Here is a 23,896-nt window from a genome sequence, read left to right on the forward strand (position 1 = left end):
TATCTAAGAGTAAAACACATGTTGTCGCAATCGTTTTCATTTGGTATTCATGGTGAACACCACTAGAGGGCATCATAGCTTTTTTCTGTCAACTTCACCATATCATACAAACTCATAACTCATAAATTTTACCTTGGTCTAATTAGAACCTAAACAATCATTTATAGATTTAGATACTTATTTATGTATGTAATAACTAAACCTTAACACACTTTTTTCAGACTTTATCTGAAATGTTTACACACAAACTGGGGTTCTGTTCCCTGCAGCTACAGGATGGCTGTGATGGCCCACTCAGTGCTTTTAAAAGCAATACATTTTATTTGGTCTCCGTATGCCTGTTGTCTTCTTGCAATAAGATGGTATTTATTTTTAAGGAACTCTCCACATGCATTTTTACAATACTACAATGAGTACCAAATAAGGTTGTTTCATTTTATTGTTTCATTTGAGGTTAGAGAAATCTAAAATGAGAATCATGGTGTATTATTATGACATTATGATAAAGGTCTGAAAAAAGCAGAGCTTTGGCAACTGATCACATGTTTCGCATTGTGTACTTAAAAAGTGGATTGTATAGCTAAGTGATTTTCCTACAAATGCCTGAAGGGAAGAATTCCCAAATCCCCATTTGAACAGCATATGATTAGCAGCTTACCAAAAGAACCAGAAAAAAAAAGTCGGGGGAAGCTTAAATCCTTACCACCAGCCTGATTGTTATTTTTATTTAAGAGGGGGATTCTTGTCAATGAGGGATTTTCTGCTTTGTCATTCTGTACAGGATTTCCCTCCTCTTGGGGAAATGTGCTCATATTTGCTTTCTGCTAAGAAACTTCCTCCTTCAAAGGCTGCTCAAACAATACATGCACACAGCTGGCTTTCAATTTGAGGAATTCCTAAGCTGTGGCAGGAAACTCTTTGGCGGTATTTCTATAGAAGTGAATCAAATGAGTAAAAACAAAAAGATGAATTAAGCATTTGCAAATATGAGGTCATCTTCCCTGCGCACGAAACATTTTCTAAATGTACCTTAAATTCCTTTGATTTGCAAAAAAATGCCGGATTCCACAACAAAAAATATTTGAATTTGCCTGAATTTAGAAGCATGATCAGTGCAGATGATGATGTTTCCTTTATTCAACTTTTTTTTACATTACATAAAGAATCGTTTCATAGGCTATACGATACATCATCTTCGAGTTTGATTTTAAAAAACACTGATTGACCTTTAAAAACTAGCATATTCCTAATAAGTGTTTCTAAGTGTGACAATGATAGACCTATTAGGGTCTTATGCAGTTGCTTCAGGAATTAGGCTACTCTAGTTAAAAACTGGGTTATCCATCCCAAGTCTGCACATACTCCTGCTTGCCCTCTTTTTAGACAAGCTGCAGTGACAGAGTGGCTCAGGTCTCTGCTCTCCTATAATGCCGGTAAGTAAGCCTGGCAGGCAATCATGGTGAGGAACCCTCTGGTGAGTAAATCTGGCACAGCCCGGTAAACCAAGTCCAATTATGTGGCAAACATCGAGTCAAGTTAGCTTCTACTACAAGTTAGCTATACTAGTAGACATGTTTTAACTGCAACAGAAACAGCTTGAAGTCCTTCATTTTTGCGACAAAGAGATAATGTGTCATATGTTCTAAGAGCCAAACTTTTCGATATGTATCAAAATATTGTATTATAAATTGTAACATATCTTATCTAACCTATCTGTATGTTCCATGGTTTTAAAAAAAACATAATCTCTTCCATTGTATATAAGTGAGGTTAGTGTTGGGATTTTTTAAATTGTTCTTTGTATTGTGAATATAACTAACTAACAATTGGTCCATGTTACTATCTGACAGCAAACACTGCTGGGAGTTTATTTGTGTTGTGCTGTGTTCTTTGTGTTGAGCTGTATGTGACTTTCTCTTGTGTCCAAAGCAAATTTCTCCTAAGGGAGACAATAAATGCAACCAACTAACTAACTAACTACTAACTAACTAACTACTAACTAGTTAACTAACTAACTAACTACTAACTAGCTAGCTAACTAACTAACTAACTAACTAACTTAAACATTAGCCTACTTGCTAACAGATAGGCCTTACTGTCAGTCCACCAGGCTGAGAGCTGGAGCTAAAACTCAGCTAAAAAATCAGGTACACGTGGGCCTTCATTGTGCTGGTCAGTCAGGCTGGCCCCAGTTTTATTATCAATAATCCCCCTTCATCTGTGCTAAAACAACAACAACAACAAAAACAAACAAACATGAATGCGTGTGTACGTGTCTTCCGTGTCTTCCGCAGCCATCCCCAAGTGAACATTCCTGGAACTGCAGTTTTTTGCATTCCCTTTTTCTTCCTGATTTTTGGCTTCATTTTTCAACATCGGAGGTTGCCATTTGTGAAACTTGTTCTTTTTGCAGTAATATTGATGTTCGGCAACATCTTGGTCTTTACCTTTTTCAGCTGTAGCAGCATCATAGTGCATAACATCTAAAATAAAATAATATTGGCATTATATGCTATATTAAATGTATACAAGCCATTTGCTAAATGTGACATCAAAGTAAAATAAATAATATATTATTTGTTCTTTTAAAATCTTGTAAAGTTTTACAACTTAGTTTACACAATGAGCCATTTTTGTCGACCCAATAATTTACAGACCAAGTATAGGCCTATCTAACCTAATCTGCTGTTTGAATGCCTTTTAGGTCACTGAGGCTCTTGTTTTCAGCCTCTACATGAATACATTAGGGGAACAATAGAGAGCATTAGGACCCTGAGGCGGACAAGGCTTCCTCCTCTCTCATTATCCATCGATTTGACAGTTTGAGCGAGCGACCAGCCAGAGAGAGGATGTGATGTGGAGAAGGAGGCGGTTTATTGCGGGATTATTTTGCGTTACACCGAAGTTTTTTTTTGTTGAAAATTCTCAGTTGTTTGAAAGCCAGTGACAAGTCCACTGCAATGTCTGCCAAACATAGCTGCTCATTATTGGACACATTTTCAATCGGGTAATCCAGAGTTTGCGTTTGGATTACTATACACTTCTGCTCCTGCTGTGTTTTGAAGCTTGACAAATCTATTCAAAGTATCTCAGAGGACCGGATCACTTGCTGTGGACTTAATGGTTGCTTCTCGATTTGGTCCTTATTTGGGAGCTTGTTTGACTGGCCGGTGAATTAAGTCTAACTGTGAAGACTGGAGACGCACACGTGTTATTATCCCACTTTGTCCGTTTGGGAAAACATTGATTCTTCAGCACTCTCCGGATAAAAGTTTTTTACTTTCACTGTTAGAGATTTGATACACACAGAGACAAGGTAGAAACATGTCGCTAAGCAGAAGTATTGAATTTGAACACTTCGAGGAACGAGAGAAACCGCACCGGACTCCGAGGACCAACTCTGGCTCCGGGTCCCACTCCGGCAGCAGAGGCAACGGTTTGGTCCCCAGCCCTGCGCACAGTGCGCATTGTAGTTTCTACCGAACACGCACTCTGCAGTCACTCACCTCCGAGAAAAAAGCCAAAAAAGTTCGCTTTTATCGCAATGGGGACAGATATTTTAAAGGCCTGGTGTATGCTGTGTCTCACGATCGGTTCAGGTCTCTGGATGCTCTGCTCATGGAGCTCACAAGGTCTCTGTCCGACAATGTCAGTCTTCCTCAGGGAGTTCGCATGCTATACACGCTGGATGGATGCAGGAAAATCGCCAGTCTGGATGAGTTAGTAGAGGGTAAGATTGATGATGGATGTAGCAAGAACTTTATGTAACCAGAAATCATGAAATAATGTCAATATTGGTTTATATTGATGATGGTTAATGTGCATTGACTCGGACATCTATTGATTTCATACAAGCTAGAGTTACTTCGATATTTGGCTAAATACCTCATGTAGATTCACAATACCAAAGCCTTAGGCAAAAGTTTAAGAGGTCAAAGCAATTCCACATTTAATGGCTGGCACCCAATGGTTCTTAAAATGCTGTGTAGCCTACATTGTTATAACGTGTTGCCAATCAAAAAAAGTTTTCTCTGCCAGACAAAAGATTAGATATGGATCATTTCACCTTTTAGTTAGCCCACTGTCTTTATACCCCAAGAAAATGTACAGTAGCCTATAACTGATGCAATGCAGATCATCATCTGGCATCATTCACATTATCTTCCTCACTGACATAACTGTTCTGACATGTTTGACCCATAAGAGGACCCCTCTCAGTGCAGCCTTTGCTTTAAACATGCTCCTGCTAATGTGCCTCAGCATGCATTGATTTCACTCTCTTTTCACTCCCTCCCCTCTGAAGCATGTATTAGTGGGCTGCGTTTGTGTGGGTCTTAAATTACCTCGTGTACCTCTTTAAGTGTGATTCTGCGTGGGACTGAATGTGTGATGAATGTGTGTGTTGTTGAAGGGTCGATTGGCTGTTAAAGTCTTTTTAAATGATATCACCCCTGGGCTTTAGGGATGGGAGTTTCCATCCCCCATCCGCTATCTGTGCATCACTTAAAGTATTATGGGGGAAATAATGGGGTTTAACACAGGAAATTGTTTTATAATTTGGAAACTATATAGCCAACATTTATGTGCTAAGAATTACATTTTCTGATGATATCTGCCACATGGTTCATTTATAGTTTTTTTTTTTGGTAAATCACTAACTGACTTCTTTTGACCTCCTTGCATGACTCTTTAAACAAGAGGCTTAGTGCTCTGCCACAAAACAAACCAGAATCACTGACCTCTTTTTGCAGTCATTATTCACAGATACTGCTCTATTTTCATCTTGCGTCCTCCTAAAACTTTAGAAATGCTCCACTCTTTTCCCCTGCCCTTCTCCCTCGAGTGACAGGGGATATTTAGGCCAGAGTGAGATCTAAATTGTGTAGCATCATGAGAGAAGCAAAATGTACAGAAGTTGTTTTGGTCCACTGGATGTAGTACACAGGGCATTCTCTCAGCCCTGACATGTACAGACATTTTTTGATGCTGAGTTCAGCATTCAATATAAACTAATAATAAGTACTCCCTGTAGCAACAGTGGTGCTTTACAATTATTGAAGTTTATACCAGCTTTCGTAGTCATGAACATGGGAACCTGTCAGTGCGTTTTTTCAGACTGTTTTAGGCATGAAGAATTCAAGGTTGTTTCCCAAAGACTATGTCCCAGATGCTCGGTTCACTGAACTTACTGTGGATATTTATTTGCAATTTTTGTCTCCACTATTATTAGTCATCATCTCACATATGCACATTTATGGGTCATCCTTGGTAACATGGATTTAATCTTTGGCTGTCATATTTAGATTTCATAGTGAGTAAACCTTTTTGTACCTTGAGCTTCTCTGTTGAAATTACGTTTGAACCGTTCGTTTGGTGGCTGTGTTTCAATGGCAGGTGTCTTACCCCTTGAAGTTGTAATGCATAGTGCCAGGAACTGTGTCTTGTCCCTCTTTACTCACCCATCTACAGTAATGGAAAGAGCAAGGGCGCATTACTGCATAGCTCAGCAGTCTCCCTCCATTGATTGAGACCTGCTGGGGCTCTTTTGTGTGGAAACCCAATAAGCACCTCTCACATGTGTGCCTCATATGGCTGAATGGGATTACTGAACAAACCAGTCTACGTGTATCTTTTAACCATGGGGTGGGGGGCAGAGTCGCCATGATGTTAACAGCTGTGAGTTGCAAGTGTTCTGCTTGTTATTCTACGAAGAGAAGTTCTTTATCTTTACGCCGAGTTGTGATATAATTAGTCACAAAACAAAGTTCCTGCCCTTTTTGGTTCATCATGGATTTGAATGTTGTGTCTGCCTTTAAATCATAAACATCAAATACAGCAGTATATGTCAGTTTCTGTTTGATAAGACCTCTTGTGTTTTGGAAAAAAACACAGGCAAAAGGCATTTAAAACTTATAAAGTTGAGTGCCTTGGCCTTTTCCATTCTTTTTTTTTTAAGATTTGTTTATGCCCTCTTCCCAAGAGCACTGAATTCTTTGTACTATTACTATTCCAAAATACTTTCCTGTTCTTAGACTTGTTTTCTTTGAAAAAAATGAAAACAAAAAGTTCAGGTAGTGAAGCTCTCCCTTCTCAATTATAACAACTCTTATAGCCTCATTATAAAGAAAGCAGTATTGTCTTGGGTTGTTCATTGTAGGGTATTGTTGAATACACACTGTACTCAGAAAGCAATTTGTAATGAATCTTGGTTGGCTGATCTAGGAATGGCAAAATACTTGTCAAGCTGATGTCTCATAGTGGTAGACTATTAAAGTATGAACTCATTCTTAAAAGAGTAAATGTTTTGAGGGTTATCTGGAGAGACAAAACAGTTGAATACCTGAATGTCTAATTAGTTGAGGTAAAAGGGGAATGGCTCCAGGATAACATTGAGCTTCTTTATGAATATGCTCATCCATCTTGGTTGGACTTGTAGTTTTGATTTTTTTAACCACTCTGTGTTCACTCAATACATTTTAAAGTTAAGGCTGTGTTAATGGGATGCGCTAAAATGATCGTATGCTGGTCGTACTGTGTAAATGTCTTAATGGTAGATGTACTGTCATGAAAAAAGAAGATTGTAATGCTGAGAGTTTGCAACTATTTTATGTTGATTATTTACTTTCATTACTTGGCCTTTGCTGACAGCTGTGCCACCACTGCAGTAAAAGCAGACAGACTGGTTAGACAGCTCTGTTAGTGTTGACCTCATCTGTCGTCCACATGAGGACAGCGGGTGGCTGGGTGATTGGGGCTCCCCCAAAACACAGACGAATGTTGCACCTGAGATCCCTGCGCCTCAGGGAATTGACTTGTCACCAGTCACCATCTGAGGGCATTTCAGTGTTCTGGCTTAGTTCCCCCCCCCCCCCCCCCCCCCCCCCCCCCAGATAAATGACTGACCCAGTTGTATTTTGTTTCGAATGCAGGCATCTCTTAGTCCCCCCCAGCTGTCGCCGAGCCTTTTAATTAGCCTCTGGTTAATTGCAGGCTTAATAAAGCCAGTTATCATGGGATATGCTGTCGCATATGGCCTTCTTACTCTGCAGCTCCTTTCGTTTGTCTTGAACTTGTTATATAAAAAAGGATACTGAGAGATGTTTTTTCCTCAGCCTCTTAACTATCCAGAAAGAAAAATGAAATTTGCTAGAAAAGAAGTTAGAGTAAAGGAGCTAATGTTTTGTCAGGTGTCTTGTGCACACTTAAATACCTCTGTGATATATAAAGTATATTGTTTGATAGGAATGTAACCAACACTACACTTTTACTCACTTTTAAATGTTGTCATCCAACATTCAACCTCCAAAACAATCCACAGACATTTTTGCCGTGGTTTTCATTTACCAGCCCAGCCCATAGGCTTGTCACATGATTCTCTTTCTTGGGGAAACATTTGCGTGTTAACTGTTTAGAAAGGAATGCTGACAGATAAAACAAAAGCTTTGCCTTGGGAGGACGGCCAATGCAGCAGCTCAACAGCTGAAAAAGGGAGAGAGGAAAGTGTAACGCTGGCCTGGCCTTTCAATGTTTCTTTTTGTTGCGGCTGAGGAATTTTAACTCTTTCTGGCATTTGGATGCAGTATTTCATGGTACATAAACTATGTGAGGAGGATTATTGTGAAGCAGATGTTTACAATATTTTAGTTCAGTCTTTTTAGAGACACAGTTAGGAACAGAGGCATATTTGGACTGATCTCTTGACTCTGATCTCTAATCTACAGGTGAAAGCTACGTGTGTGCCTCAAACGAATCTTTTCGTCGTGTGGACTATACCAAGAATGTCCACCCCAACTGGGCAGTGGGCAGCAAGACCGGCACATCCCGCTCCCTGTCCTCTCTCTTCCCACTGAAGAATGAGCTGCTGCGTGAGTCCAAGGAGTACATCAAACCCAAACTGGTCACAGTCATCCGCAGTGGTGTCAAACCTCGTAAGGCAGTGCGGATACTTCTCAACAAGAAGACGGCGCACTCCTTTGACCAGGTGCTCACTGACATCACAGATGCAATCAAGTTGGACTCTGGAGCTGTGAGGAGACTGTACACTTTGGAGGGCAAGCAGGTGAGTCTATCATAATGCATGCATTACAAATCATTATGCATTATGCAAAACAACTTTTTATTTTTTCCGCCAAAATACTGTGTGTGAACTAATTGACTAAAATAAATTGAGATGACAATTACCAGCTGGAATTAATATTACTTTTCTCAGTCTCAGTGAGATTTGATTATTTGAATATAAAAAACAGATGGATCTGCTGTGCTGAGCTTTTTACACAAAGTTCATATAAGTTCCAAAACTGCTGTCATTTAGGCTTCAGCTGTGTCAGCAGTTGGGGTAATTACATCCAGTTTAATCATCCGTACTTAATTACACACCACGATTATTTCAACAAGACACTAATGAATACATTTAAGGGTTCAGGCCTTTTGTTGAACCTAACAGTATGGTTTCCTCCCTACCACTTCCACCCTTATAAAGCCAAGTTAGGCTGTTGTTCTTGAATTCCATCCATCTGGGACACATAAACATTTACATTTTCATCGAAAAATCCCCTGGTGTTATGAGATGAGCTGAGCTCAAACACATGGTGCCCCTAATCAAGAAGATTTATATGTTGTCTCATCTGGAGGAGTCTACACAATAATTATCATGAATTATCATGGCTGATTTGTCCATTTACTGAAGCAGTTGAAGCACATGATAATGGCATAAACCAGGGGACATAAATAGGGTTATTGTGGAAATTCATACATTTACAATTTTGATTAACAAATCGATTATTTACAGTGTTAAACAGTCACAAAAAAGCCAATGTAGAAGCCAATGAAAATGTCAGTCATTGTCTTGACTGTCAAAAGGCTTCAGTAAAATCAAACGTACGTGTTTCTGTCACATATATGTGGTTTCCATGAAGGCAGAGTGTATACCGTACTTCCAGCACAGCTGAAATAGCACAGATAAGGTTGTGTTTACTCTTAAAACAAACAAATAAGTCTGCAAGAAAGAACTTTTTAGAAATGGAATACAATATGACCTTTGTCTTTCTATTTGAGTTGAAGTATGGTACATTTTTTAGTGGGATGAACTTTGCACGTCTTAAGACACAGGTTTAAATTACCCCCAACTTCATAATTAATAATCACTTTTGGGCTTTGGTTTAATCTAATCCAAATCCACACCAAAAAAGAATTCCCTGAGTAACACTTACACTTGAAATAAGTTAACAATGTGGGAAAGATTCTTTAAGAACCTCCTGTCTTGTGAGAATCTACCAAACTGGCTGATGTTTTTTCCCTGTTCGTCGGCAGGAGTTTTTCTAGGACGAACAGTCGAGACAAGTGACTCATGAAAACAGTAATAACCTCTGACAGGCACTCTAGCCAAGCACCCATCCTGTCAAACCAGTAAAGTACAGTATGGCACACTTCTAATTTTAAGGATTATAAAGTTGTGTCAAGTGTTGTATTAAGTATTTTGTTAGGATTTACATGATAAGTCATGTAGACCAGCTCTTTTTGGGGTCGCATTTTACTCTCTGTGTTACCATAGTTAATGTAGACATTAAGGGGGTTGGTTGAAACATGTCATATATGTTGGAATGTGTGCTGGCTTTGTAGTTTTTACAAATGCTGATAATTGCAGCATTTTTAAGAATTTCTAGTAGCCATTTATCCACACATGATTTCATCCATCTATCAATGAATCTGTCTATGATCCAATCTATTAATTTATGCATCTATTAATGCATGATTACATCTATGATTCTATCTGTGATTCTATCCATGATTCTATCCATGATTCCATCTATGATTCCATTCATGATTCTATCTAGAATTCCATCTATGATTCCATTCATGATTCTATCTAGAATTCCATCCATGAGTCTATCCTTCCATGATTCCCTTTTTGATTCTATTCCATACATAATTCCATCAATGATTTGATCTGTTTTTCTATCCCATCATGATCCCATCAATGATTTTTCCCATCAATGATTCCATCTATGATCCAATCTATCCATCTCTCCAGCAGTCCACCATCAGATGATGAATGTCTACAGTAATGTAATGGTCATTGTTGTAAAGTGTCCTACATGGTGTCAATAAATGCTTACGTATTTTACAGTAATATCGTTTGGATTAGATTCAAGAGGTTCCATTTTGATAATGAAAATAGAGGTTGTTTATAGAAGTCACCTGTTGACTAAAACAACAATGTCAGCAAAGATAATAATGTAAGACCCTTTTACTGTATTAATTCAATACAGAGAGCACATAGTGTCACATGTTCAACCTTTATTGAACAAGGAAGTCACATTGATACTCAAATCTGTTTCACAAGTGATAAATAGCCAGAACAGGGTCAAAAATTTAAAATAAATGTAGAAATATTTTGAATATCTTTATATTTTGTTTCCATTTTTTTGGTGGTTAGTAAATCCTTTCTTTTGCTTTCCTTAATAAAACGTTATAAAAAATAAAGCTTTATGGCAACCTTTTCAGTAGTGTTCAACTAGTCAACATATAAATGAGCAACTTCATTATAATAAAAATATGCATGCCAAAATTCAATTTCGAAATTCAGTGTTGAAACAAAGAAGCACTATTTATTTATTTCAAGTATAGCGCTTCAGATGAAAAAGTACATGTTTAACTATATGAAGCCCTAAGCTTAACTGACATTGACACTTATTCCAACAACATCCTGTTCCTTAATGGTGACCTTTAAGACAATAAAATGCTTTTTTGAAAACCCAGACCATAACGCTCTTAAATTAAAGATTTATCAATATTTTAGATAATATAATCTGGATTTGTTTGTTTCGCTCTCATATAAGAGAGTTACTAGATTCACAATCTCTCTTTGTTTATGGTTAATACCTTTTATTATAAGTGGTTGTAATTATCTTCAGTTTCTGTAAAAAATGCACCTATAAAAATGTCAGTTCCATCTGCCAATAGAACAATGTAGACAAAGCAGACAATGTCAGATTCATTCTTATTGTTTCACCGTCTTGTCTTCAACAGGCCCGTTAAAGGATTGAACTTAGAGTTTAATTTGATAAACTCATTAAGCTGGTAACCATTGAGCCTGCAACAGAGCAGGATCTAACAATATCCTGTCAAAGTAGGCAGTAATCTTTTTTATTGAATTGATATATGAAATCAAATAATCTTCATATCTTCATTACTTTTAGAGTTAAATAAAACCATTATAGCACTAATTCTTTCACTTTCTCCTGTCCTCCAAACAAAAATCTTGCTCTAACCTTTCTGAATGGAGTCCTAAGTAGAACCAGGTAATTGATACCAATTTCATAAAATGCACAATAAAATAAACATGTGGTACTGTAGATTGGAGGTGAGGAAAAGAACACAACCTGTCCCTCGCACCAACACCTTGCTATCATCAATTTAAATTTTTTTACATTTCATCAGTAAGAAACAACCCAAAAACAGACCCTTGTGTAAATCTGAGTCACCAACCTTTGATTTCAATTTGTTTAAAGGTCGCATATTATGATTTTACTGGTTTTAAAATTAGTCTTTAATCTATTTGAAAAAAATCAAAGTCTGTTGAAATGTGGTTTCTTCTTCGTCCTATGATTTCACTGATCCAAGCCCATTGGCTCGTTGTAGCAAGCACAAGCTCCCCTTGGAATGACTGTAGTATTCCATATGGTAAAGGGGGCGGGACGTATCCAAGAACAAAGCCAACAACTGACCAATTACGAGAGAGCAGATCAGCTGACCAATCAGATTAGACTTGGCACACCTGGGGACCTTGCCCATTATTATTATTATTATTATTATTTATTTTTTTTTCTCTTTTTGGGGGATTCTAAGCCTTAGAAATACAGGCAGATGGGAGAGCCTGCATGGAGCATCAGTGCATGAAAACAGAGACTTTTCTCGAACATTAGCAATCGTGAACGTGCTTTAGTAGAAACATAAAATGGTTTATGAACCCCCAAAAGGGTATAATAGGGGACCTTTAAATGCTAGGTTTAGGAACTAGTGTTTTGATTTAAATATTGTCAAGATGACAATATTTCATTACAGTCGCATCAAATTGTAACACAACCGTTTAAACAAAGACCCCTAGATTCTTCAAAAGGCTTCACACCTAAAAAAGTAAAGCCCCTTCTCAGTCACTCATACACCCATAAACACACACAAACACACACTTCCCAAATGCCTTCCAGCAGCATCCTGCCATCTGCTCCTCCAAAATCCAATCACAGGTCCCAGCCACCCAGTCTGCAGGCGCTTCGGCCCCCTCCAAATGATGCACTCACACACACACAAACAACATTGCACACACGCACTAAGAGGCCCCTCCTGCGGGGCCCTTGCCACCACCGGATAATTAGACCTAAAGGCTGGAAGGAAGGGTTATAGTACAGCTGTCAGGTGTGTGTTTGTGTGTGTTTGTATTCAAGGACGTGCACGTGTGAGTGAGTGTGCTTACAAAATACGTCTCTGTCCACTCTCTCTTTCCTCAAATCAAAGCTGCTCTTCAGACTGAATGTTAATTGTAGCTGTTGGTATCAAGGCCAGCAGAATCAGCTGCTGCTTTTCAGCGAAAGCCCTGTTTTACATCTCAAAGCTGACTGGGCAGGCGGAAAATTAGATCTCCCTATTTTTATTGTTTAATCAATGCATTCATTAGTTTGGGAAACACTTTGCAGCCCAGTACTCGCTAAGCTGTCTTATTTATTTAGAAATCATTTGGAAAAGATTTAGGGATCCTGTAGTGAAGAAGATCAATTTATTGTAAAACAAAAGTACTGATTTATAGGGAGGAGAGGAGTTTAGCACCGGTTATTTTCTTATCTTAACAAAGCTGGCCACTCAGGAATGGATTTTCAAGTTTCAGCGTGTAAAGATTTTTATTATCCCACTGTACATAGCTGCTGGCAACAACTCCTGTCAACAGTTACTACAGATAAAATGCATTTTACATTTAAGGTCAAAGTCATCTTTATTGTCCATTTTTCAACATGTGCTGGACATATAGACTGAAACCACGATGTAAACACACAGCACTACAGGACAGGTTTGAAATATTAAGAAATTCAGTGTCTGCTCCATCAAGAGAAAGTCTATCGTCTATTGCTATTATTTTACCCTATGGAGCCCTTACTGCCCTCTGACCCTGACATCTGATAAGTAAAAAAAGTCAGTCAGTGTGAGATATGTTCTGCTATTTACATATTAATGATCGATGTGTTAAACAGAGATAAGAGGAAATCCCATTTTCCATGGATAAATCAGTTGGTGGTGTGAGAAAAATATGTTATTATCTATAACACTTTGATTTAAAATGATTTTTTAAGCCTCCCAAACTTAGTCATCAACTTGAGTTTCTTCCAATCCCTTGTATTTTTACTTCAGTGACTTCAGTTTAAAAATATTTTTGTTTCTAAAAGATATTAAAAGTATTCTAACTCAGCAACATTGTCATCAGTTTTACATATTTATCATTTGCAGGACAGCATTGGTTCTAACAATAAAAAAAAAAGCCTTTTGAACTTGGTTCTTTGCTCTGAGAACATGACGGCTCATAACTTAAATAAATGAAATATTGCTTTTCTCGATCTCTCTCTATAGAATCCTCTCCTATATTTTTCTGAAAAATGTTTGTGTTTCACAATCCATGTCACTTGGTGATGTTATTGTGATGACAGTCATTCTGCTTGTTAACCAGGGGCTGAAAACAGACAGTTACCATGCAAACTGCTGAGTAGAAAGGGTTGAAATACCTTGATCTCTAAAGACCTTCTCCATACACAGCGAGCTGAGGAATGAGGGAGGAAATGAGACTCTGCACTGATAATTGGACAGTTTGCTCAAATGTAATGTTTTGTTTATGTCTTTGTAGTAATTTATTGGATGTGCTCTACCCTCCATAATGAATAGGCAACACAGTTGCAGCATATCTTAAAGAAACCTGCATAAACAATATTAGTATAGACAACAAAGTTATGCATTTTCAGTTATATAAAACTAAATAATGGCTACATGCACTGTGCAAAGAAAAAAATGAAGGTCACTTTGAGGTCTCCACACAGCAGCCGGGCATGAAGAATTTCATGTCATGCTGTGGAGAGACAGCAGGCAGGCAGACTGGAAATACTCCTATAAACTCTGCTTAAAAGTGTTCTGAAGAGATAAACTCTGGATATGGAAAATTCTGACATTCCTGTATTATTTCTTCCTTTTTTCTCCATGATCAGTTTGGTTACATTTTACAACACATTAAATTATTATTATTATTTTTTAATATAGAGAGCCTTATTTTTACTTTCTGTCAATCTTCTATTCCAGTGCAATGTATGTGGCTTTTTTTGCGAGGAACTGATAGAACTACAGTGGAGTAGCTTGCCTCTGTTTGGAGCCCATAGGCCTTTGATCACCAAAATGGTATTAAGATAACAGCTACAGGAGCTAGTTGATACTGGGTGGATTTTGGGTTTTGGGGGCATACACATGCTTATGTGAGGATGGCAGATTTTAGTTTCGGATGACACTAAAGCACTTTGGCATAATTTCACACGACATGCTCCAATACTCTAAACTGGTCTAACGATGTAGGCTACATGTGTTAGCACAGGCTTGCTGTACTGGTCTTGTCAGCGGTTAAAGAGTTAACATACATCAAAATGTCTTAACCTGTATCTGTTGCCATATTGATAGGGATGATATGTTGTAATTTGTATACCCTCCTGGCAGGATTGAGCCAAATGCTGGAAGTTACACACAGATTGATACAGCTTTCAGTCTATTTGACTAGCTGGGGTCAGTACTACATGAACGCCCCATCAGATTTTCAGACATGAGCTGTGTTTAGGGCCAAGTCTGGATTAACAACCACCATTTAGGTCAACAGCTATCACATTTGAATGGGCATCTATTGTTCTGTTCCTTCATTAGCATACTGCACCATCTGACAGCACACAATAGTGAAGTGACACAATTCAACTAGGAATAATCCTGGCTAGATTGCAGTGATATGTTTTTATTTACCCAGGGATCTTGATGATTTACTCCTTTACTTTCTCAATTTCAGATAGTTTTACTTAAGATAAATAAAACAACTAATACTACTGATACTTATATTCCTTGTATACATAGGACACGTATACTCTGTGTTCTGCTATATCCTATATCCCTGAAGTGTTTCCTCTTTATTCAGGGTTCAAGGAGAAGAACATGGAGTATCATACATTATACAATACTGTATAAAGCCCTCATAGGGAGCCTATGGAGTTTGGAGATATACACAGACAATTCCTATTTCTACTAACAGAGGGCTTTTAGGGGATCTTGCTTCCTACAGTACCAATCTTGATGTGCAATTTTTTTTAAGTGCCTGTTTCACATTTCATCAGTGTTGGCATGATGCTCATCATTGACAAAGAGAAAAACAAAAAGCCGGCGGATGACAGAGAGCAGGCGGGTGTTAGGGGAGGACAAGGGGCTGTCGGCTGTGCAGAACGTGTAGAGGCCACAGACAGGGAGGTCATCCATTGTATCCTGTGTGATCTCAACCTCTTGTTTTGTTGTCTTTGTCCAAGACTGGCGCTCATTCATTCTTTTCAGCAGGCCTTTGGCTGACATCACACCATGGGTAGCCAGCGTTCAAACCTCAGCCCACACCCTATTGTTTCTCTATACTTGGGTTTAATCATCCTTACAAGCCCAGATTGCCTCAGCAAGTTTTGGCAGATTGATTGGATGACTGTTTTTGCACAGGGCGGATTGTGAGCTGTTTGTCAAAGTGATTGTAACAACTGTAGCATGTATCTGGTGCTGATACTGGAGTTTCATTTGCACATCAAACAGTATTTATATTCTTTGGTTGTCTTAAGGGCAGAACTCTTGCTGACTGACTTTAAAGTGTTGATGTATATGCTAGTTGACAGCTATTATTTATTTTCCTTTTTGTTATAGTTCAATCATGAAACAGGGAGTTGTAACATTATAGGAAATATGAATGTTTACCTTTGAAGAATTCTACTGAAAACGTCCTTTATAATGTTTAAGGCTTTATTGCAAAGTAGCCGCTTTAGTGTATGTGAGTAATATTTTTGTAGTTTTTTTATTTAAAACATAGCATTATTGCAGTTGGAAACAAAACACAACATTTTATGCTTCTCCAGAGGGATCTTTCTGCACCTCTGCAGCTCAGCATGTCTCCCGCTCTAAATGAACTGGGTATTCTGCTGAGGCTCATTTAGGCTTACAGATGTGTGTGCATGTTCAGGCTTATTCTCTCACCATCTTCATTCCGTCGCGTACAATTCAATTTGGGTGTAAGAGCTCTGTGCTCAATAACATTGAGGCACCCTGAGGTTACATACTTCAATTACTCTTTTTCTCTATGTCAGGATGACTTGGGAGGAGATTAAGAGAAGAAGACTACTGTTTTACTGGCTGGTGTGTTACAGTTTACTTTGCAATAAATGGAATTAGCCTAAATGGAAATACAAATGTACGAACATTTCCAGATTGGAAATTATGCTTCCTTGGTTATTAAGTCATTAGTATTTGGTGTTTAAATGTTCCTCATCAACAAGGAAATGTGGTTAGGTTTATCATAATCCTTCAGGACCTTCAGTAGAAATTCTATTTATTGTTTTTTTTTTAAATTTATGCTTGATTGCAACTGAAATTGTAAGTATTTAGTAATGAGTGTTTAATACAGCTAATGTAGTGAGTTAATAATGTGTTTGAAATTTTCTTTGCACGTTTTCATTCTGCTGCCACTTCGTCTATGCTGATCCACGTGCCTAAGAATTACTGCTGTGATCCTGAGGAATTAAAAGCCTCTTCAAGTAGCTTGGGTCTGTGAGGGAGAGAGTTCAAACACAGTTAACAACCTCGCTGGCTTTATTCTAAGCATTGCCCTGACAAACTTAATAGGCACACAGCTACAAGGAACAGTTTAAGAGAGAGTTTAAGAGCTTGTGTAAAGATTGCATATCTAGTTCACCGCAAAAGCGTCTTTTTTTTTTTTAGAAACAGCAGGAGGGCCCTGAAGGGTGACCTTCCCCAAGGCAAGATGTGAAGTTCTTCATCTTTCTGTCTTTGTTTTTTCATCTTTCCTTCAGGACTACATCTACCTTTTTTGCCGCTTGCTCATTTGGCTCAGGAGGGGCTTAGAGGTACTTGGGCAGTAAGCTGCTAATGATAATTGCGGTAATTAAAACCAGCACTAGAGAGCTTTTACTTTCTTGTAAGACTTTTATTTGGCCATTTCAACAAAATATTCCCCCCTAAAATCATAGTTCAATGTATCGTTTGTTTATGCTATTAATACATTTGTGCGTGTCTGTGTGTGTTACTGCGTCTGTGTACTAATGAATCACACATCACATCTTGACAAAGAAAACCCTTTAGTGATATATATTGTTTATTTTGTTTAGACCAAAATAAATGGAAATTAAAATTTTCAGTCCATTGAATCCTGGATTCAAAATTACACTGAAAAAATTACACTAAAAATGAAATCACGGGCTGATCCAACTTGCTTTAATTATACAACAACAACTCATAGGTCAGTTGTGTGTATGGCCCCTGTGTGCCTGTATGCACTCCTGATAATGTAGGCATGCTCCTAATGAGTAGGCAGATGGTGTCCTAAGGATCTCTCCCTATCAGTGAGCCCCTTGACAGTCTGGGGTTGTGCTTGGCTGCAAAACGCCCCATAGGTGCTCAATAGGATTAAGGTTCAGGGGAACAGGGCCATTCATTGGAATCAATGCCTTTGTCATTCAGGTACTGCCAAACATGCTGGGGGGGCCAAAGCAAACCTTCTTGCAACCATGTGTATGCATGTGCCATTCTGGAGCTGTAGTTCCTGTGCTATGATTGGCCAGCAGGTACAAATACATGCAACCAGTCATTGCAAGGATAGCAGCAGAACAGGAAGGATCGTGAGAGGGTAATTGTCTGCGGCCACCATATGCAAAACCATTCCCTGTTTTAGGTGGTTGTCTTGCTTTTGCCTCCCCAATACCCCTTTCATTTTCATTTGAAACTATGTAGCCAAATCCACAAGCACTTATGATTCCTCAATGGAAAGGATCACATTAGAATACATATTGAATATATAGAATGGATATGGATAGATGGAGAGGACATGGATAGATGTCCTAGACATGAGAGTTGGGGGGAAGGGTTTCGTATCTTTGAGGGCAAACTTTAGTTTACCCTTAAGATACGTCATCCAGCCAAAACAAAACCCTGTGGACAGCTCATGCCACTTATTGGTTGAGACAAGCTGAGGCTAGCGGGACATAGCTGGCAATGAAGTGCCATTGGCTGTTGTTCCTGACAGCGGTTGATAGGAGCAAAGAGAAACATGGACAATGCAGTCTCATACTCTTACTCTTATCCTTTGCTTCAAATAACCTTATTTTGAAGTTATGCTGTGTTAAAGCGAAACACATTTTCCACAGTATTAACATCTTTTTTTTAATTCCTTATTCAAAGTCTTCTAAGTTTTAAGTTTTTATGTTATTTACACATGTACATATTAAAGGTAAGATATTTACTGTATATGTACACTTTTATATTGTATAGATGTATAAATGTATATATGAAAATTGGAAATAAACAAACAGGTACGTAACATGTGACTGAGATGCAGACTTTGAAATCAAGCTTTGTTGGTTATGGCAATAAGAAACTGTAACAGCTGGAGACTGGTGAAGTAAAGTAAGCAATCAGTCTGTTAGTACCACAGGAAGCATCTGGAGGGATTAAATAATAACCAACAGAGGTGACGTTATGATCAAGTGCGAGCTTGGCAAGTTATTAAAACCATTTCACCATGAATTAAATTGGTGAGTGGAACTAGTTACAAGCTGATACCAATCAGAAATTAAAATACAAGGCTTACTTTATCTGCCCCTCATGGACCTTTATGGAGGTTCTTGATATCTTTCTTATAACGAAAGCCTGACTGATACTTGATTGGAAACAAACAGTGATATAACAGTGAAAGAATGAATTGAATAGCCATGCTTCAGACATCGCTGAGAGTGTTGTAAATTATGGATTTCGAACCTTCTGGCCTACATGATGACACCATTTTTAAAATCACCCCAATCATTGCGTTCTTCAATATGTATTTGGTTGAAAAAGTTCTTATGTTGACTCAAATAGAAAACCTTTTATGTTAGAAACCATTTGTGCCTGTGATGGGTAATATTGACTAAACGATTAATCCGGCTCTAATTTATAGCACATTGGTGCAGTCAGAAGAGCACCACTCCGATCAGAGATGTGATATGTTTCACACGAGAACAATCTGAAGAAATCTCCTACATCAATGCAGCTGGATGAAATCAAGAAAACCTTTCTGATAGTGAAGAAGTTATTAATATACTGTGCATGACTGTGCATTAGTGTATATACAAGTGTAAAACTTTCCTGATGAGACTTTCTCTCATGACCTGCATACTATTCTATGAGATCTAAACATGATTAATTGCCAATTTTAAAAGTAGATCTTAAAAGTATTGTTCCAAAAATCTTTTTCAAAGTAACACTATAGTTATGTAGATTTGGTCATTAAGCATAGTCTGTTATTTTTGACCTCTTTTACTCGAGCCATTTATGCCCATGTCCAAACAAGCACCATTTGTCTCCTTGCCCCCCTCTCTCCTGGACGTCACAGGCCAGCTGAAAAGTACTTTATCACAGGGCACAACAGTGCAAACCCTGCAGAGAGAAGTGTGTGTGTTGGGGTGAAAGTAAATGAGAGTACAGCTAGGGGCCTTCTGGACAAAGATAAATATAACAGTCTATCCTCGAGTTCCTTTTCTTCACAGTGAGCCTGTTGCCCCTGGTGGTGCAGGGACAAGTCGTGTATGTCCAGGGGCACAAGCAAGATAATGGGGTTGAGGGCTGCTGGAGCGTAGATTTAAATTGGACTTTTAAATTAAAATGTGTAAATTAAGTGGAGTTTGCTATTTTGTGGTAATGAGCTTATTTGCTTTTTGGTCTGAAGTGAGATAGGGAAATATAAACAAATATGATTGTCTTTTAAATTGGAAGATACAGCCAAGAAATGTATAGCTCAGCTTAGCTTGGCCCAAAGAAGGGAAGGAAACAGTTACTATGGCTCTGTCAGTGACCTCTACTATCTACTTGCATCTCTTGCTCGCTAAATAACATGTTAAATCACATTTTAAGTCTCGAAAAACATCACATGTCGCATCAACAACATATAAATGTCAACTGAATGGCGATTTAGTACTAGGCTAAATCAGGCAACAAACTGAATATATAACACTCATGATCCACTATGAATTTCAAATCCCTCACACAGAGCCATGCTGCTTTCTAAGGTTTGCTATCGTGTGTGTATAGATAGCTGACCAGCTGCTTATACTTTACACAAGTATGAAAGTGGTATCAATCTTAATTGCTGGTTCTCTGTCAGGAAGCCAAAACGTTTATTTGCTAAGATGTCAATATATTTTCTGAGGTGTCCCTAAAGTCCCTTGACTGCTGATGTCATCTCACTTGGTGATATCCCTGCCAGGGGACAGTGCTCACTTCAGCAGTCCCCCTGTCACTATCTCACATTGGTTGTCAGTCAACACAGCCTGCAGAGTGGGTGGAAAAGTACAGGAAGGTGTTATAAATAAAATCTATGCTCACCAGAGAGAGCAGTGTGTGGATTAGAGAGAGAGGTCTCTGAGAAATATCATCTAATATCTGGATATATTAATCCCTCACTTTAATAGCACAGTCAGTTTTTGACACATACAACGGGCTACCGTGTGGGCTGTTACTATGGTGATTCTAACACCTCTGCCCTGACAGTATGGTGTGGCGATCAGCTGCCAAGTCCCAGAGTGAGAGCTCATCTAAAGAATGGCATTCACTCCAGCTATGCCAAACCTTCAGTACTCTGCCACACCTCAGTATGGACACACATAACACTGACATTGTTCTTCTACTTTCACAGATGCTTCTAATATGTTGCCACATAAAGAGGCCTTCAGTTTTTCTCAAAGGTTGGACACATGAAGCCTTTTGTGATTATTTGACTATCGTGTACACTGCACTGCGGCAGATGCTAAGTTCATTCTGTCTGAATGTAGGAGATGCAGAAGTGTAATTTTAATTATCTTATTTATGATTTATTCATTTGTTACTGGCCTTCATTTTTTTCATGTTAAATGTCCAATAGTTTTCTTACCTCTCTTGCTTTGTTTCTTCTTGGTATTGTGGAGCTAATTTAGCTTTTCACTTTGCTTTTCTGGACCACTAGTTCTTCTGATACCATGTAACACAGCCCCGCACACACGCACGCAACCACACACACCACGCACACACAAACACACACACACACACACACACTCCCCCACTGTGTCAGCCCCCATTCTCTGCCAGAGGATCCATCTGTCTACAATCTTTAGCCATCCCAAATGCCTCCTCTTGTTTGTGTATGTGTGTTTGGTTAAGTGTGCATAATATGTATACAGTTCATATGCCATCCAGTGTGTGGGAACATATGTGGTAGGGGGGCGGGATAATTATTTTATTTGTTGTTTTTTTTTTACCTCCTTTGTCTTCCTACTTGTCCACCTACAGCAACAGAGGGATAATCTGAACATATGTGTGTGTGTGTGTGTGTGTGTGTCGCGTTGTGTCGTGTCGGCACTTGTGTAGTTTTGAAGTATTTTCCCTCTGTTGGATTGTGGGTGTGGAAAGAAAAGTGTTGAATCTGCATTGAAAATGAAGCTTACAGAGTGAGACAGAACAGAAAAAAGCAAGACAAATGTACTTGCAGCACAAACTCTTACTGTACTGCTGTCGCTCTATGATTGCGCATTGACTCTGCAGTATTCTGGATGTCAGGGTGTTCTGACCTTGTCTTGTTTTCTAGTAGACTGAAGCACATGCAGAGTCATACACTCACAGAACCTCACTGTACCACGTGCATCACATGGACTAATTTGATTGGCCTACTTACTGTCAAGGAGTATGGAGTGAAGCAATTATCTCACATCCAAAAATACCACATGCAGCTTTAACATATTGAACAAAATGAAATTATAATCATGTAAACCAATGTAGAAACACGTGAAAGCAGTGGACCTGTAAGGAAAACTGGTCAATGAGAATCCATCATTAATGTTTTATCTGAAAAACTGGTAACAATGATGAGAAACAACCTTAGTAACATTTTGAAGGTAGCAAATCATAGTATTTACTTTTATGTCAGTATTCTTAAGGTTACAAAGTACTGTGGAGGATACGTCTTTGCATCCAAAAGATGTGCTTGACACGCGATATAATTAATGCATTGTTTTACAAAAACATCTAGACAACAGAAGTGGGGGGAAATTCATACAGCATAGTATGGGGATGTTTTGTGTGGCGATATTATACCGTCTCATGGCCGCAGAGTATCAGTTTTTATTATATTAATATAAAACATGCTTTTTTACATTTTTGATAACTGGAGGGGTTACAAGTTGCATTTTTGAACATCCATGTTCAAGTTTGGTTGGACTGAAATAGCAGCAGTTCAGATTGTAAGGAGCATGCAGCCTTTTACAGGGTTTTACTTTGATCACAGTGTTGTTCAGTCTGTGGTTTCAACTCCCATTTTGTAGAAATAAAAAGACTTGGAATGGTTTTTTTTATTTGACAAAACAGTTCTTGAATAAGTTTTATTTTATATATGCAGTCAAAAAACTGAAATTGAAATATATTCTACAGCAATTCTCAGCATATTTAGCTTTTGAAAAATATTGTAAAAAATAAAGTCAAATTATTTTATGTAAGTTTTTCACTGTTTCTTGCTAGTATCCACCACAAACAATCCATCTGTTGTGTAGTGAGATTATTTCATAGGAATGTGTGTTGTGTCGCCGTGTGTAAGTGCATGTTTAAGGCCTCTATATCTGGACTATGACTCCTTTTCATAGGTCAAATATCTAAAATCCGCAGTGGTATGTGTGACCAGTTAATGAAGAAGTAATAGTCTTAAGCTGTATATACTTGAAAATGAAAATGCATTATGCAGAACTGTCACAGAGCATTGTTCGTACTATTGTACTGCTGCTTTGCACATCTGAGTATTTCTTCAAAACCGCATCTGAGTTTTAAACAAGTTCACGACTCTTGCACCATCCTGAATATATTTTTGAGATTTTCTTTGACACCTACCTCCTTGTCCTTCTTCCTTCAGATTACCTGCCTGCAGGACTTCTTTGGAAACGATGACGTATTTATAGCATGTGGCCCTGAGAAGTACCGCTATGCCCAGGATGACTTTGTGTTGGATCAGAGCGGTAAGGCTTCCACAGCCTTTGTGACTGGTAGGCCTGACTAAGACTAACTTAACATTCGTCACAGTGTTTGTTTGTCCTTCCCTCACCGTTCTGTCCTGATTAGTGCTTGCATAACTCTTTTCCTTAAAGCAGTTTACAGCAGGAAACGAGATGTATGTGTTTTACTCTTTATATGTTCCCTTTTTTCTCTATGTTTCTTATTTTATTCTCAACTTTCATATTTTACCTACATCCTTGGCAAAGTTTTAACACAGCACAGCATCTACAGAAAATGCATAAAAACAAACTTGTCGCTGCACTTCTGTTTTTAGTTGTAATGTCTTGTGCCACTGTGTAAACCTTTGTGTTCGTCTTCTTCACACAGCACATTATACACAATCTCTGTTGGATATTACCACTTTATCTTGAGGAAAAGCTGCACAAAGCTCGCTCACACAAAGACAGGATTTGACCTGTTTAAACCAGCATTCACTGTCAAATCTGTGTATAACTTTAGCCAACAGCAATAACCTTGTGGGAAGGAAAAAGAAGTTTAATATAGTAACAGTTCAAAGTATTGGCATCCTGTG

The 23,896-nt window shown here is 38.4% G+C and overlaps 1 protein-coding gene across 5 annotated transcripts in view; it reads left to right on the top strand.

Annotated features, from left to right (window-relative positions):
- Nucleotides 1-2,798: 2,798 nt before the first annotated feature.
- The window catches only part of dclk2a (doublecortin-like kinase 2a), a 37,627-nt gene continuing 16,529 nt past the window's right edge, over nucleotides 2,799-23,896 (top strand). For 2 of the 5 annotated variants that reach the window (XM_079337035.1, XM_079337036.1), the window contains exons 1-3: nucleotides 2,799-3,730; nucleotides 7,722-8,059; nucleotides 23,225-23,354. In XM_079337035.1, coding sequence (XP_079193161.1) covers nucleotides 3,325-3,730; nucleotides 7,722-8,059; nucleotides 23,225-23,354 — 874 coding nt within the window. In that variant the 5' untranslated portion in view covers nucleotides 2,799-3,324. The remainder of the gene's footprint in view (nucleotides 3,731-7,721; nucleotides 8,060-23,224; nucleotides 23,355-23,896) is intronic. The other 3 variants (XM_079337032.1, XM_079337034.1, XM_079337033.1) reach the window with 2 other exon arrangements.

This window comes from Symphodus melops (assembly GCF_947650265.1).
Source record: "Symphodus melops genome assembly, chromosome: 2".
Lineage (NCBI taxonomy): Eukaryota > Metazoa > Chordata > Actinopteri > Labriformes > Labridae > Symphodus > Symphodus melops.